We start from the raw sequence: 21,979 nt of genomic DNA on the forward strand, positions 1-21,979 counted from the left end.
GACGTGACAACCAGTCCATTCCCAAAATCACGTCAAACTCATGGAAGGGCAACTCAATTAGGTCTGCCAAGAATTCATACCCCTGAATCCTCAACGGGCAACCCTTGTATACTTTGTTCACTACCACACTGTGGCCCAATGGATTAGTGGCCAGAATGTCTTGGTCACTCTCCCCTACCAATATCCCCCTTTCTACGGGTAGGTTGATGCAAATGTAAGAATGAGTGGATCCTGGATCCACCAATGCATGCACAGGTGTAGTGTAGAGGGAGAACGTACCCCTGATGACGTCCGGGGCATCTTGTTCCTCCTGAGCTCTCAAGGCATAATTTATGGCAGGTGGTCTGTTATCTGGCCTCTCTGCTGGCTCAGATGTAGGCCTCTGAGATGGTCCCACAGCTTCGGATTTACCCGACCTTCTACCCCTTGGTGGTGCAGGAGCAGGTCTGTCTACTTGTGTCGGAGCAGCTGTAGTAGTTCTGCCTGGGCAGTTCCTAAGTTGATGTTCTATCGACCCACATCTCAAGCAAGCACCAGTCACTCTCCAACATTCCCCCTTGTGCCATTTCTGACAGTGTGGACATGCAGAAGATGTTGGGGCTGGTCCCCTGAACCCCATCCCTGGAGAGCTGTCCACTGATGGTGTGGACTGTCCTCTCCTAGGGGTGAACTGTAGCCTGGGCCCCTGAGACTGACCCTGGCCCTGTGGCTGAGCTGAACTTTGTGTAGGAGGACCCTTGAACTTCTTCCCTGATGCAGGAGCTGAACTCGACTGACCCGGTCCCCTCTTCTGCTGTCTCTCTCTTCTAGTCCACTCACTAATTCTCACTTTTTCAACCTTTATGGCAGCTTCCACTAACTTGGTAAATTCTGTGATTCCCAAGGCAGTGAGCTGGATCTTGATGTTGTCATTTAGTCCCTCTTCAAATCTCTTGCATCTTTCAGCTTCATTTGGGACTATCTCCCTTCCGTAGCGGCTTAATCGGACGAATTCTTTCTCATACTCACCACGACAATTGTCTCGCCTCAGTTAATAAATTCTCTTCTTCTCTCTTCCGGATATACAGTACCCACATACTTCTTCTTGAACTCAGAGAAAGAAATCCCAAGTTCTGACTTCCGCTGCACTTCACTGGACACAGTGTCCCACCATTCATAGGCATCGTCTTGTAACAAGGATACAGCAGCTTCTAAGTTCTGCTCTGGGGTGCAGTGGAGTTGTTTTAAGACTCTGCCCATTCTGTTCAACCAATTCTCGGCTGCCACAGAGTCATCTTCTCTCTTGCCATAGAAGTCCACAGCTCCAAACTTTCTTAGTCTCTCCAAGTGTGATTTCTGCTGTGGAGCTGGTGGTGGTGGTGGTGGTGATGGCATTACCCCAGCCATCTGTCTAAAGAAGTCGGCCATTTGTTGGAACATGGCCTGTGGAGGCTGAGCAGTGCTCACCGAGCTGGGTGGAGCAGATTCTCTCATGCCCCCAGTCTCAGCTGCTGCAGGTGGAGCATGACTCTCCACTTCCTCCTCAACGGCTCTCTGAGATGAAGGATCCATATCCTATTCAAAATAAGAAAGATAAACAGATCTGCGTTAGTGTCACCTCGACTCTTACAAATGCAATGCATGGTATGGACTCAATCTAGGCCCAGAAACGCCTAAACCGTGCTCTGATACCACTAAATGTGACACCCCTTACCCGTGTACAGTATACCCGAGTAAGTAATGCCACACGGTGTACCGGCACACTCTAATATTCCTCAATTAATTTATATCATACTTTTGCATATAATTTATGAAATACAATTTGTTTAAGCCATTTATCAAAAGTATTATTCATTTAAGGTTCCGAAAATTTTAAAGAAAATCCATGAGTACCGCTAAAAATGGAGAAAACTGTTCTTGAACTGTTAAAAACACTTCCAATAAACAAATTCATTCATTCTCAACTTCAATATCATCACAAAACTCAATATCAAGATTTGAACAATTTTTCAGTTTCAGGTTTCAACAACCTTTTCATTTCTCAACATCCATTTCTCATATACAAGCAATAAATACATGCTCAAATCTTGCATTCATAGTCATAACTTTCATTATTTACATAAACATCAAAATATATTACATGAGTTCAAGTACATATGAGAAAATACAAATATGCTACAAAATATCAAAATGACAAAATGACACCTAGTGCCCTACCGATGCACTGCAGGTAGTGAGGTGACACGGACACTGAGCAGAACTGTCAGATGGACTCACCCAGTCTGTGGTCTACTGGGCTCACGGTCGGAATCTCCAGTACCTACGCGTGGCAAAAGCAACGCGCTAAGCAATAATGCTTAGTGGTGCAATAATATAATAGAAGAAATTGGCAAGAAAATAAATGTGTATGCAAAGTGTATGCTTTCTTTGTTTGATTTTGGTATATTCATTAATTCATTAACTTTGTTCACTTTTATTCATTTGGTTGCCCCAAGTAACCTACACTAGACGACTGGACTGGATAACGGGTAAACTGGCACTGGGTACCTAGTACCTCGGGCCGTCACACCATCGGTCACATATGCATCTCGGTGCAGGCAATGTAAGCTAACAAGTCAGAATAATATCAGGCACAAGGCCAAGTCTCAATGCAAAGTCAGAATGCCTAAAAGCCATGAAATCACAGAATGGCATTTTTGCCATGTGCAGTACTGCTAACTGAACCCTATTGGCATGCCAAACTATCCAAACCAATCTTGTTAGGTATACTAGGGCATTTGAAACTCTTAAATTCGTCAATTTGTGAATTTCAACTTTTTTGGTGTTACTATTCATCATTGGTCAACAAAAATGTTGACTTTTAGAATAAAAATGTGTACATCAACTTTGGCACTCCCAACATACCACATTTGGTGTTTAAAACATGTTAGCATTAAGTGTTTTTGCCATTCCAAAGTGTAACTCAACACAAACAGATTTTTCAGTTTTGGTGAGTCAACTTCACTGTTCCATTGGACACTGTTACTGTTGGAATTTGAGGAAATGTAAAACATGAAAGTTGTTCCTTATTTTGTCTAGTTGAATTTCCTTTTTTGAATCACTCCATTTGGAGTTTTGTAGCTCCAGATATGGCTCAAAAACCCAGGCTGTCCGGATATGCAGTCTGCAGAATTTTACCATATCTACAGTGCATGAACAGTGACTTGAGTCACTTGGTTGAATGGGTTCTGGCCATAATTTGGGGTAGGTTCCTTCATGAAAGTTGTTTGTCTATGTCTTAACTTGTTGCTGTAAAAATTTCAGACCAATTGACCAAATCTACAGTGACTTATGGCCAAATGAACAGTTACTATTCATTTGGTCAAATTCTGCAGAGGCAGTTTCAGGGTTTCGGATTGTGGCTGAGTTTTGACCCTTTTGCTTTGGTCTTTTGGGCATGGTTTCTTCAGCAAAAATGTGTCATTATAAGCCTAGTTTCATGTCCAATTGGCCAAACATCAATCGGACAAGCACAGCCCAAGTTATGGCAGTGCAAAGGGACTGAAATTTCAGTCCCTATGCTGCTGTCCATAGGGCAGTTTATACTTTTACTTTACCATCTCATTTTTCAGTTCTAATTAGGGTCAACCTACCTAAAATGGTCACTAATTGACCATTAAAAAGTTCTCTAACCATTTCCTAAGCTAAGTCACAATTTCACCTACACAACCCTAATGTCCAAACTCATTACTCATACACTTTGATTAACATACTTACTTAAGTCTCCATGCATATTAATACTTTAACCATGATTTCCAACCATTCTAAGCTTATCAAACAATCAACCTCAATCTCCCATAGGGCTGCCTAAATTCTTTGGTAGAGATACACATGGATTTGTTTCATTATTTCACAATTTTTCATTCATTACAAGCATAGATCATGGAACTAATGAGTTTTAAACTTCATATATGCACTAACCTTGTTTGGGCAGAATTTCCAAAGCCCTAAACTCCAATTTCTTCCTTCTTCTAGGCTGCCAAGAGACCATGCAAGGTACTAGAACAAACTTTAGTGAAGCTAGGTTATGATTTTAGGGTGAAACAAGGTAGGAATTTGAGCTTGCTTATTTGAACTTCAATGGAGGTTTCTAGGTGTGTTTCTGCTAGTTAGGAAATGAAGTGGGGCTGCTGCAAATTTTGGTAAATTTAGTATTCATTTAGTCTTTTATTTAGTTAGTCAAAGGGTGGTTAAATTGTGATTGGTCCAAATAACCTTAATGACATCACCATGATGCCATAATTAAGCTTTTTTCCTCATTTTCTTTCCTTTTCTCCACTACTCATTTTCAATTTGATTTCTAGTAATGTTTATTCATATTTTATGTTATATTAATTATTTACTCAACTGGACAAGTCGGCCAAAAATCACCTCGGAAGGCGAAATGACCAAAATGCCCTCCGTTTGGCTTAACGGGTCAAAATCGTCTGTACCGATTGAAAAATTTTTCTAGGTATTTTCTTGGCATTCTAATGACATGGGAACCTCAATTACCCTTCTCTGAAGTCCCAAAAATTATTTTATAATTTTTCCCCCTGGTCTAGGGCTCCTCGTTGCGAGAACCGCAACTTCCCTCCGGTGACCCATCGCTTGGGCACCTACTGCTTGACTGGGTTGTATTTTATTTCTAAAATTTTTACTAAATTTTTCTTATTAATATTTGAGTTAATTAGGGTTCTGACTTTAGTTTAAACATTTTTCCGACGTTCTAGCTGTCCGGACCGACACCGTCACCGAACAAGAGGATGTACGGAGTGGTTATCGGAGGGTGTTACAACTCTTCCTCTAATTTAAATTTCGTCCTCGAATTTACTGATGCAAACAGTTGAGGGAACTGTTGCCTCATCGACTCTTCACTTTCCCAAGTTGCCTCCTCGGTGTTGTGGTGCCTCCAAAGCACTTTCACCAATGGAATTTGCTTGTTCCTCAATTCTTTTACTTCCCGAGCTAGGATTCGTAGAGGTTCTTCTTCATATGTCAAATCGGGCTGTATTTCAATTTCTTCTCTGGAGATGACATGTGAAGGATCCGAGCGGTATCTTACGAGCATGGATACATGGAACACATTGTGGATCTTGTCCACTGTGGTAAAGCTAGCCTATAGGCCACTGGACCCACACGTTCAATGACTTCATAGGGGCCAATGAACCTAGGGCTCAACTTACCTTTTCTTCCAAACCTCAACACTTTCTTCCATGGTGACACCTTGAGGAACACTTTGTCGCCAACCACATATTCTATTTCTTTTCTCTTCAGGTCGGCATAAGATTTACATGCATGCGAGGCAACCTTCAAGTTGGCTTTGATTATTTTCACTTTTTCTCACTGCTTTCACTGTGTCCGGCCCTACCGCTTGTCTTCTCCCAATTCAGTCCAAAGACACCTGAGTTCTATATTTTCTCCCATACGATTGCTTCATACGGGGCCATTTGGATACTAGCTTGGTAGCTATTGTTGTATGCAAATTACGCGATGGAAGATATCTATCCCAACTTCCTCAAACTCAATGACACAACTCCTCAAAGATATCCTCAAGGACGACAAGCATTTCACGTTATTGTTATCATTTCAATTCAATATTTGTATCAATTTCATGGGTTTCAATTGTTTACCTGGATTACTCTTTCTGATTGCCCATCCGTCTGAGGATGGAAAGCTGTGCTGAAATGGAGTTGTGTACCCAAGGACTCATGTAACTTCTTCCAGAATCTCGATGTAAACCTTGGGTCTGGCCGATATGATGGAAAGTGGAATTCCATGCGATCTAACTATCTCACCGATATACAATCGCTAACTTCTCCAAAGGAGTAGTCACCCTAATCGCAGAAGTGTGTCGACTTTCACAATCTATCAACTATCACCCATCTCGCATCATGTTTCTTCCGGTGAGAGGTAGACCACTTACAAAATCCATTGTCACACGATCCCATTTCCATTCAGGTATGCGTATAGGCTGTAGCAAACCCGATGGAACTTGATGTTCTGCCTTGACTTGCTGACATGTCAAGAATCTAGTCACATAGTCAGCTATGTCCTTCTTCATACTGTGCCACCAATATCAAGCTTGGTCATGATACATCTTTGTACTTCACGGTGCATAGCATATACACCGGTGTGTGCCTCTTTTAGAATATCGCTTTCAATTCCCCATTATCCGTACACAGTCTTCCTTTGTAATCTGACACCCATCCGCTTTCACCTCATAGTCGCTTGCTTTTCCTCCGGGATTTTGCTCATAATAGCCATTAGCTTCTCATCCGCTTTGCCCATCTAAAATCTGTCAGAGGTGTTTGGCCTCGCTTGCAACTCAGCCAAGATAGCTCCATCACAAACTAAAGATAGACGGGCATTCAATGATCTCAAGGCTGTCATGGATTTTCTGCTCAAGGCATCAACAACTACATTTGCCTTCCCAGGATGGTAGTCAATTATACAGTCATAATCCTTCAGGAACTCAATCCATCGCCTCTGTCTAAGGTTGAGCTCCTTCTGGGTTGGCAAATATTTTAGGCTCTTGTGGTCTGTGTAAATGTAGCACTTTTCACCATACAAGTAATGCCTCCATATCTTCAGTGCGAAGATAATTGCTGCAAGCTCCAAATCATGGGTAGGGTAATTTTGTTCATGTGGCCTTAGCTGTCTGGAAGCATAGGCGATCACTTTCCCCTCTTGCATCAACACACACCCTAACCCATTATGAGAGGCATCACTGTAGACCACAAAGTCTTTTCCTGACACTGGCTGTGTTAACACTGGTGCCTCTGTCAACATAGCCTTCAACTTCTCAAAACCGGTCTGACACTTGTCATTCCAGTCAAATCTGACATTCTTGTGTAACAACTTTGTAACACCCCTAAGTTCGGTAGTGCGTTCTGCTGTTCCAGTGACCAGTGCTGTCCGGACAGCTAGGATGCCTAGAACCACACTTCAATGAGAGTGAGGAGACATAAAATAATGAAATACAAAAAAAGAAAGTACAAGAAAAACAAAGGAAAAATGATAGCAAAGAAATGTGATCAAGTTAAACGAGCCGGGAAACCTAGCGATGGGTGACCGCACCGGGAAGTCACGGCGTGGACTGTTGACTAGCCCTGGACTGCGGGGAACCCTGGAAAACATTTTTAGGACTTAAATAGACCCTTATTGAAGAATAAATATCATTAGAAAGATAAAAGAAAAATTAAATAATTAGTACAAAGAAAAGGGAGAAATCGAAAAACAGACAAAACCCGGTGTTACCGAAAAATTGGGAACGTAACCCGAACAGGGGCATTATGGTCATTTGACACCCCAAAGTTTCTTTTGACCTAAATGTCCATTAAAAATAAATAATATTACACTTAGAAAATAAAATGAAAAATTAATTTGGTGGTACCTAAAGTAAATAGCTAAAATCAGGGGTTTAATGTGGGATTAAATGAATGTTTAGCTTAAAATATGATTAAAATTGTGAGTGGACCACTAATGCATAAAATAAACATATAATAGGGCAGCTGTAACTCCACTAAATCAGCTGAACTTCATCTTCCTCAAAGTTATCTCAACATTGCCGTGAATGAAGGTGAGAGGAAACACCATGGCCATTTTTCATGCAAGCTCTCTTAACTCTCCATTTTCAACTCCAATCTCTTAGGTTCCTTCATGAAACTTTGTCTACTCATCACAAGGAAGAGTTTGATACTAAATTTGAGAAGTTTAAGCAAGGTTTAACAAGCTCCAAGCATAAGGTAAGTTCATAATTTTGAAGATAGCTTTGTTAAGTTTTGTGTGCATGTTATGGGTGTTGGTTTTGTGAAGGAAAATTTTGAGTTTGAAGAGTTATTGTTGTTTTCATTTTGGACAGCCATGGAGTCACGTTTTTGATGAGATATTTATGCATATAATTGATGAGAAATAATGTTGATCATGGTGATTTAATATCCTAGAGGATTATTTCACATATATATGGTGATTTATGTACTTGGATGAGAATTGGTAAATTGTAGGGCACTTTGATGTTGAAGAACAATTTTCAGCAGCTTGAGAACCCTTGAATAATTGTATGTATTGATGGAAGTGTTGGCAGAATGTTGACATAGAAGAATTGATGAATGTATATGTAAATTAGTAGTGGAGATTATATGTAATGATTAGGTGTATTTATGTACATATATTGCTAAATTTGGACTTTGTGGTTTAGGGTTGTATTTGATGTATTGAGAATGTTTGTATTCTGTCCAAATTGACCATAGTAAGAAGTGATAAATGAATATGGAATGGTATAAAATCAGAATTGGGTATGGGGATTTAAAGTAGAGCAAGTTAAATGTGTGTTTGAATTGGGGTTTGAAAGATATATAGAGGACAGTGTGCAAATAGACCAATAAGTTTAAATGTGTAACCTCAATTGGTATGAGACCAATTGGAGGTGAAACTAGGCACAAAATGTGCCAACTTTCATTGAGAAAACATACCAAAATTCTGCTTGCAAGGTGACCTAAGAAAATGACCAATTCGGATTAGGTACACTTGAGACCTAAAAACTGACCATTTGGGCAGCAGTGAGTGTTTAGGCCATAACTCACTCAAAACAGGTCCAATTGACCTGAAGTTTTAACCATGAATAGTTAAGACCCATACCTACAAGTCTTATGAAGACACCAAAACCCATAAATGACCATAAGCAAGTCAAACAACTTGCACAAGTTCGGGTCCAAAAACTGGCCGAACCAGAGTTGACCAAATTGACCTAAAATTGACCTAAATTGGTGCCATTTGACCAGCAGTAGTATAGTAACCATAACTTGGTCTACTTAACTCGGATTGACCTAAAATTTTGCCCCGCGTGCAATAAGACATAGATCTACAAGTTTGTAGTTTTGACCGAAAACCGAAAACCGAGGGAACTAGGCCGTCCGGCTAGGTCAAACCAGTATCCCGGAATCCAGCAAGTTGCATTAAAATGCACTAAACAAGGAAACGAGTTTGGCAAAACATACCAAACCTAAAACCCTATCGAATGTGACATATTAACGACACTAAAACCTAATTTACCTAAAACGCAACGAGGGTCGGTATATTAGGTGATTAAGTGAATAATTGAGTTCAGTGCATTATTTACCAAACACCATCGATAGAGACAATTTAATTTGGTACTGAAACACTTCGAATTGTGTTTCTCAGTTAACAAGGACTCAAAGAAAAGGGAAAGAAATATCGAGTCGACCAGAGACAAATATCAGAGTTTGTGCACAACTACTGTTTCTTTTGTATTATTTTGATTTGATATAATTATTGTATATTTTTATATTATTGTTCTAAATTGTGGAAAGTTGTTTGTTGGCCACTTATTGATTGAAAAACATTGTTAATGGTTTGAAATCGTGAAAATTGTTTGAATGATATTGATGGATACTTATTGATTGAAAAGCAATCAGAAATGGTTTTTGTGGAAATTGAAGTGAATTACGAATTATGTTGCCATTTTGTGAATGAAATTATAACTTTGGAAATTTATTTGATTCTTACGGATCATTGAATAAAATGTTTGGAATTGTTTTGACTCACAATTGGCATGACACTGATACTATGTTCCTCCTCCATTAATGGGGTGAGTGTGATTATTCCTCCCTCTTTGACTTATCGATGCAGGGTGAGTATGATTATGTTCCTCCTCTTTGACTTCCCACCGAGGTGAGTATGGATGAGTACTCGTTATATAGCTAGCTCCCTCCCTCATTGATTTCGATTAATGGGGTGAGTATGTCTTGTCATGGTGTACAACACGGCATATATGGAAAAATGTGTGTCATGACCTAAATTGTGTTATTGATTGGCAACATTGTATTGTTCAATTATTTGATCGAATTGTGTTATTGATTTGCAAAACGATATTATTCAATTATTTGATCGAATTGTGTTATTGATTTGCAAAACGATATTATTCAATTATTTGATCGAATTGTGTTATTGATTTGCAAAACGATATTATTCAATTATTTGATCGAATTGTGTTATTGATTTGCAAAACGATATTATTCAGTTATTTGATCAATTGTGTTATTGATTTGCAAAAAGGTATTATTCAGTTATTTGATCAAATTGTGCATGAATTGGCAATACGGTATTCTTAAACTATTTGACTAAATTGTGTTATTATGAATTTTGATAATTTGTGAATTGGAGTTTAAATTCCTTATGACATTCATTGTCTTGAATTTAACTATGGTTTTAAGTATCCACTATTGATATGATTTATGAATTGTGATTTAAAATTTGTATTTGGTTAATGTTGTGCACCACTGAGACATTGTCTCAGCGATAGCTTTTTATTGCTGTCGCAGGTAGACAGACAGATAGGGCAGCAGACTAGGCTGCTAGTACCGCCAGCGAGAGATTTTTGGGTATAGTGAGTATACCGCATTTTGTATTTTGTAATGTAATGTATATTCACTGTATGTATATTTTGTTTTTGGTTTTGAGCAGTTGCAAATTCAAATTGTACCTTGAAGTTGTAAATTAATTATGAGTTATTTGACTTGTAAAAATTGTATTATATTTCCTTATCTCAAACTTTGAAAAATTTCTATGGAATTGAGTTGATAAATTGTTGTGTTGAGAAATGTATTGAAGTTGAGATTTGGAAAATTATTGAAGCGCTTTTTACAGGTTTTCTGAAGAACTGTTTTGTCCAAAATACAGATGGCACTCTGCCAAAATTTTTACAGAAATTCCAAATAAACCAAATGAGTTAGTTGTTTCACTTCAGTTCACCAAAGTCTTTAACACCTGTAAATAGTGCTCACCACGGTAAAATCGGTAAGAAAAGTTTTTAAAATCCCTTGTAGTGTATTTAATGGATTATCAGTAGACGGAGTTGGTAATTCATTAGGTATACTACGGGATCATGTTATGCCTTACAGAGGGGTAGGTGTGACATGTTTTAGTGGTATCAGAGCAAAGTTTTTAAATTCTGTTTTCACATGTTATTTGAATATTCTTTCTTCACAGTACAACTGCTCAATATCATTATTTGATACATACAGTACATTACATTATAAAAATGCACTAACGGGAGGAAATCTCCTTGTATCATTGTACAGGAGGTCTAAAATCCTCGAATTGATTATGGAAGAGGGTGATCGTTCAGTCGATCAATCGATAGAGGCTGAGGTGCAAGGGGATGCCCCATGCCTACATAATGTCAGTGGTTCAGTAGCACCAGCCCCTGCAGTACCGCAGTTCTCTGCTCAGTTCGCTCAGCAGACGGCTGCAATGTTCCAACAAATGGATGGTAATGTGCCTACTCAAGCCCCAATACAGACTCCAGTGGTACAACCACAGTCTTCTGCTAGACAATATGACAAATTGATGAAGTATGGGGCTACAGAGTTTGAGGGGACAGTAGATCCTCTAGAAGCTGAACAATGGTTAGAGAGGATGGATAGGGTATTCAAGAAACTGCATTGCACAGAGGAGCTCAGATTTGAGTACTCAGTATCTTTGCTACAGGGGGATGCTTATGATTGGTGGAAAACCATTCCCACAGTCTGGTAGAACCTACAGTGCTAACATGGAATGAATTCCTCAGGGAATTCAGGCAAAAATATGTCCCTAATGCTTATGTAGACCGTGTCGCAAGAATTCCTAAGTCCAAACAAAGGGGATCGGTGGTCGAGTATGAAAGGGAATTTTCCCGCCGAAGCCATTATGCAGTATGTCTAATTTCTACCAGCAGGGAGAGATGTAAGAGGTTTGAAACCGGCTTAAAGCCTAGTATCGACACAAGTGGTCGGATTCAAACATAACAACTTCTTCGAACTTATTTCTCAAGCACTAGAATTAGAAAGAATTGAATCAAGTGGCCCCGAGAAAAGAAATCGGAGAAGACAGAAAAAGAGGGAAAGTCAAGAGAACAGAGTTCTAGTGGTCCTCTGGAAAGAGGAAAACATTGGGGATACGACAGAGATAGTAAGAAGTCCTAGAGAAATAGATTTTTGGACAGAAACCACCTCGATCCGATCAAAGAAACTCAACAGAAACCCAGAAATACGCTGTCAGATCGACTTTGTGAAACTTGTGGTAAACCACATAGTGGGCTATGTTATAAAGCCGTAGGAGCATGCTTTAACTGTGGAGAGACTGGTCATTTTGCTAGGGATTGTGTAAATCCAGTCGCTCGATCATTTACTACACCAAAGGGATCAACCCAAGTTTCTACCCCAAATAGTTCACCATCAGTTAGTAGAGGCAAAGGTAGAGGTAGGGGTAGTACACCTAGAAGTCAGACTACTGTGAATCAGCCAAAACAGGGTGATGCTTCAACTAGAGTACACGCTATACGACAGAAAAGAGACTGAGACTTTTGACATCATTGCTGGTACTTTCTCAATTAGCAACTAAGATATATATATGTATTGTTTGACCTGGAATTTGCATATTTTTACGTTAGTGTTAGAACTATATGTTCTGTTGTTATTCCTTTACAGGGGAATAAATTTTGACGCATTAGTGATTAGCCCTTAAGATAAGGATTGTGATAATAAGTGAAATTAGTTTTGAAAGAGTTTATCGGCGAAAAGTATTTTCTAACACACCATAAATTATAAAGTTAATTGGCGAGCCTACTTAATGTAAGGCAAGAGGACGTAAAAGTAAGATGCAGTAATGGAATTGCTCTAGATGAGGGTAAGGAGGTTACTGTTAGAAATTGCTAATGGATATTGTAATCAGAATAAGATTCGAATATCAGTGAATTCAAAAAGAATAAAAGATAACAAAGTTTGATCTATTGGGATGTATCGTAGTAACTATGCAATGTTCTTGATGTTTATACCGTAGTCGCAGACACTGATCGACTTGAGATTATTGTGTAGAGCTACGCATCACCCGATAGTACACCTAGATAAGAATAGTTGCCAACGGCATCTGTTTTGGTATAGTTATGCCATGACAGAATTTAATTGTTAAAAATAAGTTTAAAAATCCTACTTAGGGATCTAAAACTCAAAAGTTAAAATATCAAAAGGTTATAGTTCAGTACAAAAGGAAGTAAGTTATAGAATATTGACAGATAAAAAGAGTTATGAAAGTAGAGAATTGAACAGTTGATTCATGTGTAACAAAGAAATATTACAAATGTGAGGAAGACTATGGACTAGAATGGTCAGAGGACCAATGACTGATGAATGGTTCTAACATGACCTCAAGGGTCATTCAAGAAGGAACGTGAACCGAAATATTAGACAACACAATAGTAAGAGGAGATTAGTATTATACAAACAAATTAAACGTGGTATTAGATTGTTAAAAGTCTTATAAAAATTTGAGGAAAAGAAGATTATACGATCATATAGACAGGAGAAAATAAATGTATGACTATTGTAAGATAGCTATTGGGTAAAATTTCGTGGACGAAATTTATTTAAGGGGGGGAGAATTGTAACACCCCTAAGTTCGGTAGTGCGTTCATTGCTCCAGTTGACCGCTTTGTCCTGGACAGCTAGGATGCCTAGAACCACACTTCAATGAGAGTGAGGAGACATAAAATAATGAAATACAAGAAAAGAAAGTACAAGAAAAACAAAGGAAAAATGATAGCAAAGAAATATGATCAAGTTAAACGAGCCGGGAAACCTAGCGATGGTGATCAGACCAGGAAGTCACGGCGTGGACCGTTGACTAGCTCGGATCATGGGAACCCTGGAAAACATTTTTAGGACTTAAATAGACCCTTATTGAAGAATAAATATCATTAGAAAGATAAATGAAAAATTAAATAATTAGTACAAAGAAAAGTGAGAAATCGAAAAACAGACAAAACCCGGTGTTATCGAAAAATCGGGAACGTAACCCGAACAGGGGCATTATGGTCATTTGACACCCCGAAGTTTCTTTTGACCTAAATGTCCATTAAAAATAAATAATATTACACTTAGAAAATAAAATGAAAAATTAATTTGGTGGTACCTAAAGTAAATAGCTAAAATCAGGGGTTTAATGTGGGATTAAATGAAAGTTTAGCTTAAAATATGATTAAAATTGTGAGTGGACCACTAATGCATAAAATAAACATATAATAGGGCAGCTGTAACTCCACTAAATCAGCTGAACTTCATCTTCCTCAAAGTTATCTCAACATTGCCGTGAATGAAGTTGAGAGGAAACACCATGGCCATTTTTCATGCAAGCTCTCTTAACTCTCCATTTTCAACTCCAATCTCTTAGGTTCCTTCATGAAACTTTGTCTACTCATCACAAGGAAGAGTTTGATACTAAATTTGAGAAGTTTAAGCAAGGTTTAACAAGCTCCAAGCATAAGGTAAGTTCATAATTTTGAAGATAGCTTTGTTAAGTTTTGTGTGCATGTTATGGGTGTTGGTTTTGTGAAGGAAAATTTTGAGTTTGAAGAGTTATTGTTGTTTTCATTTTGGACAGCCATGGAGTCACGTTTTTGATGAGATATTTATGCATATAATTGATGAGAAATAATGTTGATCATGGTGATTTAATATCCTAGAGGATTATTTCACATATATATGGTGATTTATGTACTTGGATGAGAATTGGTAAATTGTAGGGCACTTTGATGTTGAAGAACAATTTTCAGCAGCTTGAGAACCCTTGAATAATTGTATGTATTGATGGAAGTGTTGGCAGAATGTTGACATAGAAGAATTGATGAATGTATATGTAAATTAGTAGTGGAGATTATATGTAATGATTAGGTGTATTTATGTACATATATTGCTAAATTTGGACTTTGTGGTTTAGGGTTGTATTTGATGTATTGAGAATGTTTGTATTCTGTCCAAATTGACCATAGTAAGAAGTGATAAATGAATATGGAATGGTATAAAATCAGAATTGGGTATGGGGATTTAAAGTAGAGCAAGTTAAATGTGTGTTTGAATTGGGGTTTGAAAGATATATAGAGGACAGTGTGCAAATAGACCAATAAGTTTAAATGTGTAACCTCAATTGGTATGAGACCAATTGGAGGTGAAACTAGGCACAAAATGTGCCAACTTTCATTGAGAAAACATACCAAAATTCTGCTTGCAAGGTGACCTAAGAAAATGACCAATTCGGATTAGGTACACTTGAGACCTAAAAACTGACCATTTGGGCAGAAGTGAGTGTTTAGGCCATAACTCACTCAAAACAGGTCCAATTGACCTGAAATTTTAACCATGAATAGTTAAGACCCATACCTACAAGTCTTATGAAGACACCAAAACCCAGAAATGATCATAAGCAAGTCAAACAACTTGCACAAGTTCGGGTCCAAAAACTGGCCGAACCAGAGTTGACCAAATTGACCTAAAATTGACCTAAATTGGTGCCATTTGACCAGCAGTAGTATAGTGACCATAACTTGGTCTACTTAACTCGGATTGACCTAAAATTTTGCCCCGCGTGCAATAAGACATAGATCTACAAGTTTGTAGTTTTGACCGAAACCCAAAAACCGAGGGAACTAGGCCGTCCGGCTAGGTCAAACCAGTATCCCGGAATCCAGCAAGTTGCATTAAAATGCACTAAACAAGGAAACGAGTTTGGTAAAACGTACCAAACCTAAAACCCTATCGAATGTGACATATTAACGACACTAAAACCTAATTTACCTAAAACGCAACGAGGGTCGGTATATTAGGTGATTAAGTGAATAATTGAGTTCAGTGCATTATTTACCAAACACCATCGATAGAGACAATTTAATTTGGTACTGAAACACTTCGAATTGTGTTTCTCAGTTAACAAGGACTCAGCAAAAGGGAAAGAAATACTGAGTCAGGACCAGGAGACAAATATCAGAGGTTTGTGCACAACAACTGTTTCTTTTGAATTATTTTCAATTGAAATAAATATTGACTATTTGTATATTATTGTTTTAAATTGTGGAAATGTGTTTGATGGACACTTATTGATTGAAAAACATTGTGAATGGTTTGAAACTGTGAAAAATTGTTTGAATGATATTGATGGATACTTATTGATTGAAATGACATGTAAATGGTTTTGTGGAAATTGAAGTGAATTACGAATTATGTTGCCATTTTGTGAATGAAATTATAACTTTGGAAATTTATTTGATTCTTACGGATCATTGAATAAAATGTTTGGAATTGTTTTGACTCACAATTGGCATGACACTGATACTATGTTCCTCCTCCATTAATGGGGTGAGTGTGATTATTCCTCCCTCTTTGACTTATCAGTCTGGGGTGAGTATGATTATGTTCCTCCCTCTTTGACTTCCCAGTCTGAGGTGAGTATGGATGAGTACTCGTTATATAGCTAGCTCCCTCCCTCATTGATTTCGATTAATGGGGTGAGTATGTCTTGTCGTGGTGTACAACACGGCATATATGGAAAAATGTGTGTCATGACCTAAATTGTGTTATTGATTGGCAACATTGTATTGTTCAATTATTTGATCGAATTGTGTTATTGATTTGCAAAACGATATTATTCAATTATTTGATCGAATTGTGTTATTGATTTGCAAAACGATATTATTCAATTATTTGATCGAATTGTGTTATTGATTTGCAAAACGATATTATTCAATTATTTGATCGAATTGTGTTATTGATTTACAAAACGATATTATTCAGTTATTTGATCAAATTGTGCATGAATTGGCAATACGGTATTCTTAAACTATTTGACTAAATTGTGTTATTATGAATTTTGATAATTTGTGAATTGGAGTTTAAATTCCTTATGACATTCATTGTCTTGAATTTAACTATGGTTTTAAGTATCCACTATTGATATGATTTATGAATTGTGATTTAAAATTTGTATTTGGTTAATGTTGTGCACCACTGAGACATTGTCTCAGCGATAGCTTTTTATTGCTGTCGCAGGTAGACAGACAGATAGGGCAGCAGACTAGGCTGCTAGTACCGCCAGCGAGAGATTTTTGGGTATAGTGAGTATACCGCATTTTGTATTTTGTAATGTAATGTATATTCACTGTATGTATATTTTGTTTTTGGTTTTGAGCAGTTGCAAATTCAAATTGTACCTTGAAGTTGTAAATTAATTATGAGTTATTTGACTTGTAAAAATTGTATTATATTTCCTTATCTCAAACTTTGAAAAATTTCTATGGAATTGAGTTGATAAATTGTTGTGTTGAGAAATGTATTGAAGTTGAGATTTGGAAAATTATTGAAGCGCTTTTTACAGGTTTTCTGAAGAACTGTTTTGTCCAAAATACAGATGGCACTCTGCCAAAATTTTTACAGAAATTCCAAATAAACCAAATGAGTTAGTTGTTTCACTTCAGTTCACCAAAGTCTTTAACACCTGTAAATAGTGCTCACCACTGTAAAAGAGGTAAGAAAAGTTTTTAAAATCCCTCGTAGTGTATTTAATGGATTATCAGTAGACGGAGTTGGTAATTCATTAGGTATACTATGGGATCATGTTATGCCTTACAGAGGGGTAGGGTGTGACAAACTTGGTCATTAGAGCAGCTATTAGGGAAAATCCCTTCACAAATCTTCTGTAATACCCAGCTAGCCCCAAGAAGCTTCTGACCTCAGTTGTATTTCTGGGAGGCTTCCATTCCATCACTGCTTCTATTTTCTTATGATCCACCCTAATCCCATCAGCTGACACTATGTGTCCAAGGAATGCAATCTCATTCAGCCAAAAGTCACACTTGGACAACTTAGCATACAGCTTCTTTCCTCTCAGGGTTTGCAGAACAATCCTCAAATGCTCATCATGTTCTTCCCTGGTCTTGGAATACACCAAAATATCATCAATAAAGACCACTACGAACCGATCTAAGTGTGGATGGAAGATACGGTTCATAAGGTCCATGAATGCCGCTGGTGCATTTGTTAAGCCAAAGGGCATCACCAGAAACTCATAATGCCCATACCGGTCTGAATGCGATCTTGGGCACATCTACATCTTTCACCCTCGGTGATGATACCTCGACCGAGATCAATCTTAGAAAATACTCCTGCTCCTTGGTGATCAAACAGATCATCAATTCTAGGCAACGGATATTTGTTCTTCATACCACTTTATTCAACTGCCGGTAATCGATGCATAGTCTCAAAGTCCCATCCTTCTTTTTCACAAACAGCACTGGAGCTCCCCATGGTGACACACTGGGGCGTATAAAACCCTTATCTAGCAACTCTTGCAACTGAGTTTTCAACTCCCTCAATTCAGTGGGTGCCATCCTATAAGGAGCAATGGAAATGGGTCTTTGTGCAGTTGTCTCAATAGCAAATTCAACTTCCCTTTCGGTGGCAAACTGTAATTCTTCAGAAATACCTGGGAAGTCTCTCACGTGGGTATGTCACTCGGGTTTGGCTTAGCTCGCCTAGTATCCACCACATGTGCTAGGTAGGCTTCACACCTTTTCTCATCATTCTTCTTGCAATCGTGGTGAGATGACATTGGACAAGAAATCATCCCTTTCCCCACAATCGTGATCTCATTACCCTCGTGGGTTTTCAAAGAAATTCTCTTCAATTTGCAATCAACCATTGCTCGTGACGTGACAACCAGTCCATTCCCAAAATCACGTCAAACTCATGGAAGGGCAACTCAATTAGGTCTGCCAAGAATTCATACCCCTGAATCCTCAACCGGCAACCCTTGTATACTTTGTTCACTACCACACTGTGGCCCAATGGATTAGTGACCAGAATGTCTTGGTCACTCTCCCCTACCAATATCCCCCTTTCTACGGGTAGGTTGATGCAAATGTAAGAATGAGTGGATCCTGGATCCACCAATGCATGCACAGGTGTAGTGTAGAGGGAGAACGTACCCCTGATGACGTCCGGGGCATCTTGTTCCTCCTGAGCTCTCAAGGCATAATTTCTGGCAGGTGGTCTGTTATCTGGCCTCTCTGCTGGCTCAGATGTAGGCCTCTGAGATGGTCCCACAGCTTCGGATTTACCAGACCTTCTACCCCTTGGTGGTGCAGGAGCAGGTCTGTCTACTTGTGTCGGAGCAGCTGTAGTAGTTCTGCGTGGGCAGTTCCTAAGTTGATGTTCTATCGACCCACATCTCAAGCAAGCACCAGTCACTCTCCAACATTCCCCCTTGTGCCATTTCTGACAGTGTGGACATGCAGAAGATGTTGGGGCTGGTCCCCTGAACCCCATCCCTGGAGAGCTGCCCACTGATGGTGTGGACTGTCCTCTCCTAGGGGTGAACTGTAGCCTGGGCACCTAAGACTGACCCTGGCCCTGTGGCTGAGCAGAACTTTGTGCAGGAGGACCCTTGAACTTCTTCCCTGATGCAGGAGCTGAACTCGACTGACCCGGTCCCCTCTTCTGCTGTCTCTCTCTTCTAGTCCACTCACTAATTCTCACTTTTTCAACCTTTATGGCAGCTTCCACTAACTTGGTAAATTCTGTGATTCCCAAGGCAGTGAGCTGGATCTTGATGTTGTCATTTAGTCCCTCTTCAAATCTCTTGCATCTTTCAGCTTCATTTGGGACTATCTCCCTTCCGTAGCGGCTTAATCGGACGAATTCTTTCTCATACTCAGCCACTGACAATTGTCTCTGCCTCAGGTTAATAAATTCTCTTCTTCTCTCTTCCAGATATACAGTACCCACATACTTCTTCTTGAACTCAGAGAGAAAGAAATCCCAAGTTACAGCTTTTGGCTGCACTTCACTGGACACAGTGTCCCACCATTCATAGGCATCGTCTTGTAACAAGGATACAAAGACTTCTAAGTTACGCTGGGTGCGATGGAGTTGTTTTAAGACTCTGCCCATTCTGTTCAACCAATTCTCGGCTGCCACAGAGTCATCTTCTCTCTTGCCATAGAAGTCCACAGCTCCAAACTTTCTTAGTCTCTCCAAGTGTGATTTTTGCTGTGGAGCTGGTGGTGGTGGTGGTGGTGATGGCATTACCCCAGCCATCTGTCTAAAGAAGTCGGCCATTTGTTGGAACATGGCCTGTGGAGGCCGAGCTCGCCGAGCTGGTGGAGCAGATTCTCTCATGCCCCCAGTCTCAGCTGCTGCAGGTGGAGCATGACTCTCCACTTCCTCCTCAACGGCTCTTTGAGATGAAGGATCCATATCCTATTCAAAATAAGAAAGATAAACAGATCTGCGTTAGTGTCACCTCGACTCTTACAAATGCAATGCATGGTATGGACTCAATCTAGGCCCAGAAACGCCTAAACCGTGCTCTGATACCACTAAATGTGACACCCCTTACCCGTGTACAGTATACCCGAGTAAGTAATGCCACACGGTGTACCGACACACTCTAATATTCCTCAATTAATTTATATCATACTTTTGCATATAATTTATGAAATACAATTTGTTTAAGCCATTTATCAAAAGTATTATTCATTTAAGGTTCCGAAAATTTTAAAGAAAATCCGGCGGAGTACCGGTTAAAAATGGAGAAAACCGTTCTTCTAACTGTTAAAAACACTTCCAATAAACAAATTCTTTCATTCTCAACTTCAATATCATCACAAAACTCAATATCAAGATTTGAACAATTTTTCGATTGTGTTTCAACAACCTTTTCATTTCTCAACATCCATTTCTCATATACAAGCAATAAATACATGCTCAAATCTTGCATTCATAGTCATAACTTTCATTATTTACATAAACATCAAAATATATTACATGAGTTCAAGTACATATGAGAAAATACAAATCTGCTACAAAATATCAAAATGACAAAATGACACCTAGTGCCCTACCGATGCACTGCAGGTAGTGAGGTGACACGGACATCGAGCGTAATCGGATGGACTCACCCAATCTGTGGTCTACCGGGCTCACGGTCGGAATCTCCAGTACCTACGCGTGGCAAAGCAACGCGCTAAGCAATAATGCTTAGTGGTGCAATAATATAATAGAAGAAATTGGCAAGAAAATAAATGTGTATGCAAAGTGTATGCTTTCTTTGTTTGATTTTGGTATATTCATTAATTCATTAACTTTGTTCACTTTTATTCATTTGGTTGCCCCAAGTAACCTACACTAGACGACTGGACTGGATAACGGGTAACCGCACGGGTACCTAGTACCTCGCCGTCACACCATCGGTCACATATGCATCTCCGGTGTGCAGCGGCTAACAAGTCAGAATAATATCGTGCACAAGGCCAAGTCTCAATGCAAAGTCGAATGCCTAAAAGCCATGAAATCACGAATGGCATTTTTGCCATGTGCAAGATCTTGCTAACTGAACCCTATTGGCATGCCAAACTATCCAAACCAATCTTGTTAGGTATACTAGGGCATTTGAAACTCTTAAATTCGTCAATTTGTGAATTTCAACTTTTTTGGTGTTACTATTCATCATTGGTCAACAAAAATGTTGACTTTTAGAATAAAAATGTGTACATCAACTTTGGCACTCCCAACATACCACATTTGGTGTTTAAAACTTGTTAGCATTAAGTGTTTTTGCCATTCCAAAGTGTAACTCAACACAAACAGATTTTTCAGTTTTGGTGAGTCAACTTCACTGTTCCATTGGACACTGTTACTGTTGGAATTTGAGGAAATGTAAAACATGAAAGTTGTTCCTTATTTTGTCTAGTTGAATTTCCTTTTTTGAATCACTCTATTTGGAGTTTTGTAGCTCCAGATATGGCTCAAAAACCCAGGCTGTCCGGATATGCAGTCTACAGAATTTTACCATATCTACAGTGCATGAACAGTGACTTGAGTCACTTGGTTGAATGGGTTCTGGCCATAATTTGGGGTAGGTTCCTTCATGAAAGTTGTTTTTCTATGTCTTAAATTGTTGCTGTAAAAATTTCAGACCAATTGACCAAATATACAGTGACTTATGGCCAAATGAACAGTTACTGTTCATTTGGTCAAATTCTGCAGAGGCAGTTTCAGGGTTCCGGATTGTGGCTGAGTTTTGACCCTTTTGCTTTGGTCTTTTGGGCATGGTTTCTTCAGTAAAAATGTGCCATTATAAGCCTAGTTTCATGTCCAAT

The 21,979-nt window shown here is 38.9% G+C and overlaps 1 protein-coding gene across 1 annotated transcript; it reads right to left on the bottom strand.

Annotated features, from left to right (window-relative positions):
* Positions 1-2,160: 2,160 nt before the first annotated feature.
* On the bottom strand, positions 2,161-19,593 carry LOC131170429 (uncharacterized). The gene is made up of 2 exons (XM_058129470.1): positions 18,806-19,593; positions 2,161-2,299 (listed from the first exon to the last, which is right to left on the bottom strand). Exons 1-2 carry the CDS (start codon positions 19,143-19,145, stop codon positions 2,253-2,255), a joined length of 387 nt encoding a protein of 128 aa, XP_057985453.1. The 5' UTR covers positions 19,146-19,593; the 3' UTR covers positions 2,161-2,252.
* Between the last annotated feature and the right edge of the window lie 2,386 nt (positions 19,594-21,979).

This window comes from Hevea brasiliensis, chromosome 11 (genome assembly GCF_030052815.1).
Source record: "Hevea brasiliensis isolate MT/VB/25A 57/8 chromosome 11, ASM3005281v1, whole genome shotgun sequence".
In the NCBI taxonomy this organism is placed as follows: Eukaryota; Viridiplantae; Streptophyta; class Magnoliopsida; order Malpighiales; family Euphorbiaceae; genus Hevea; species Hevea brasiliensis.

Bases quoted from the DNA above. Each gene is read 5' to 3' on its own strand.
- LOC131170429 (XM_058129470.1), bottom strand. From the start codon at position 19,145: ATGGGGTTCAGGGGACCAGCCCCAACATCTTCTGCATGTCCACACTGT. The intron at 2,300-18,805 runs GTACGTTCTCCC...TGCCACGCGTAG, and splicing joins TGCCCCGGACGTCATCAGGG to GTACTGGAGATTCCGACCGT.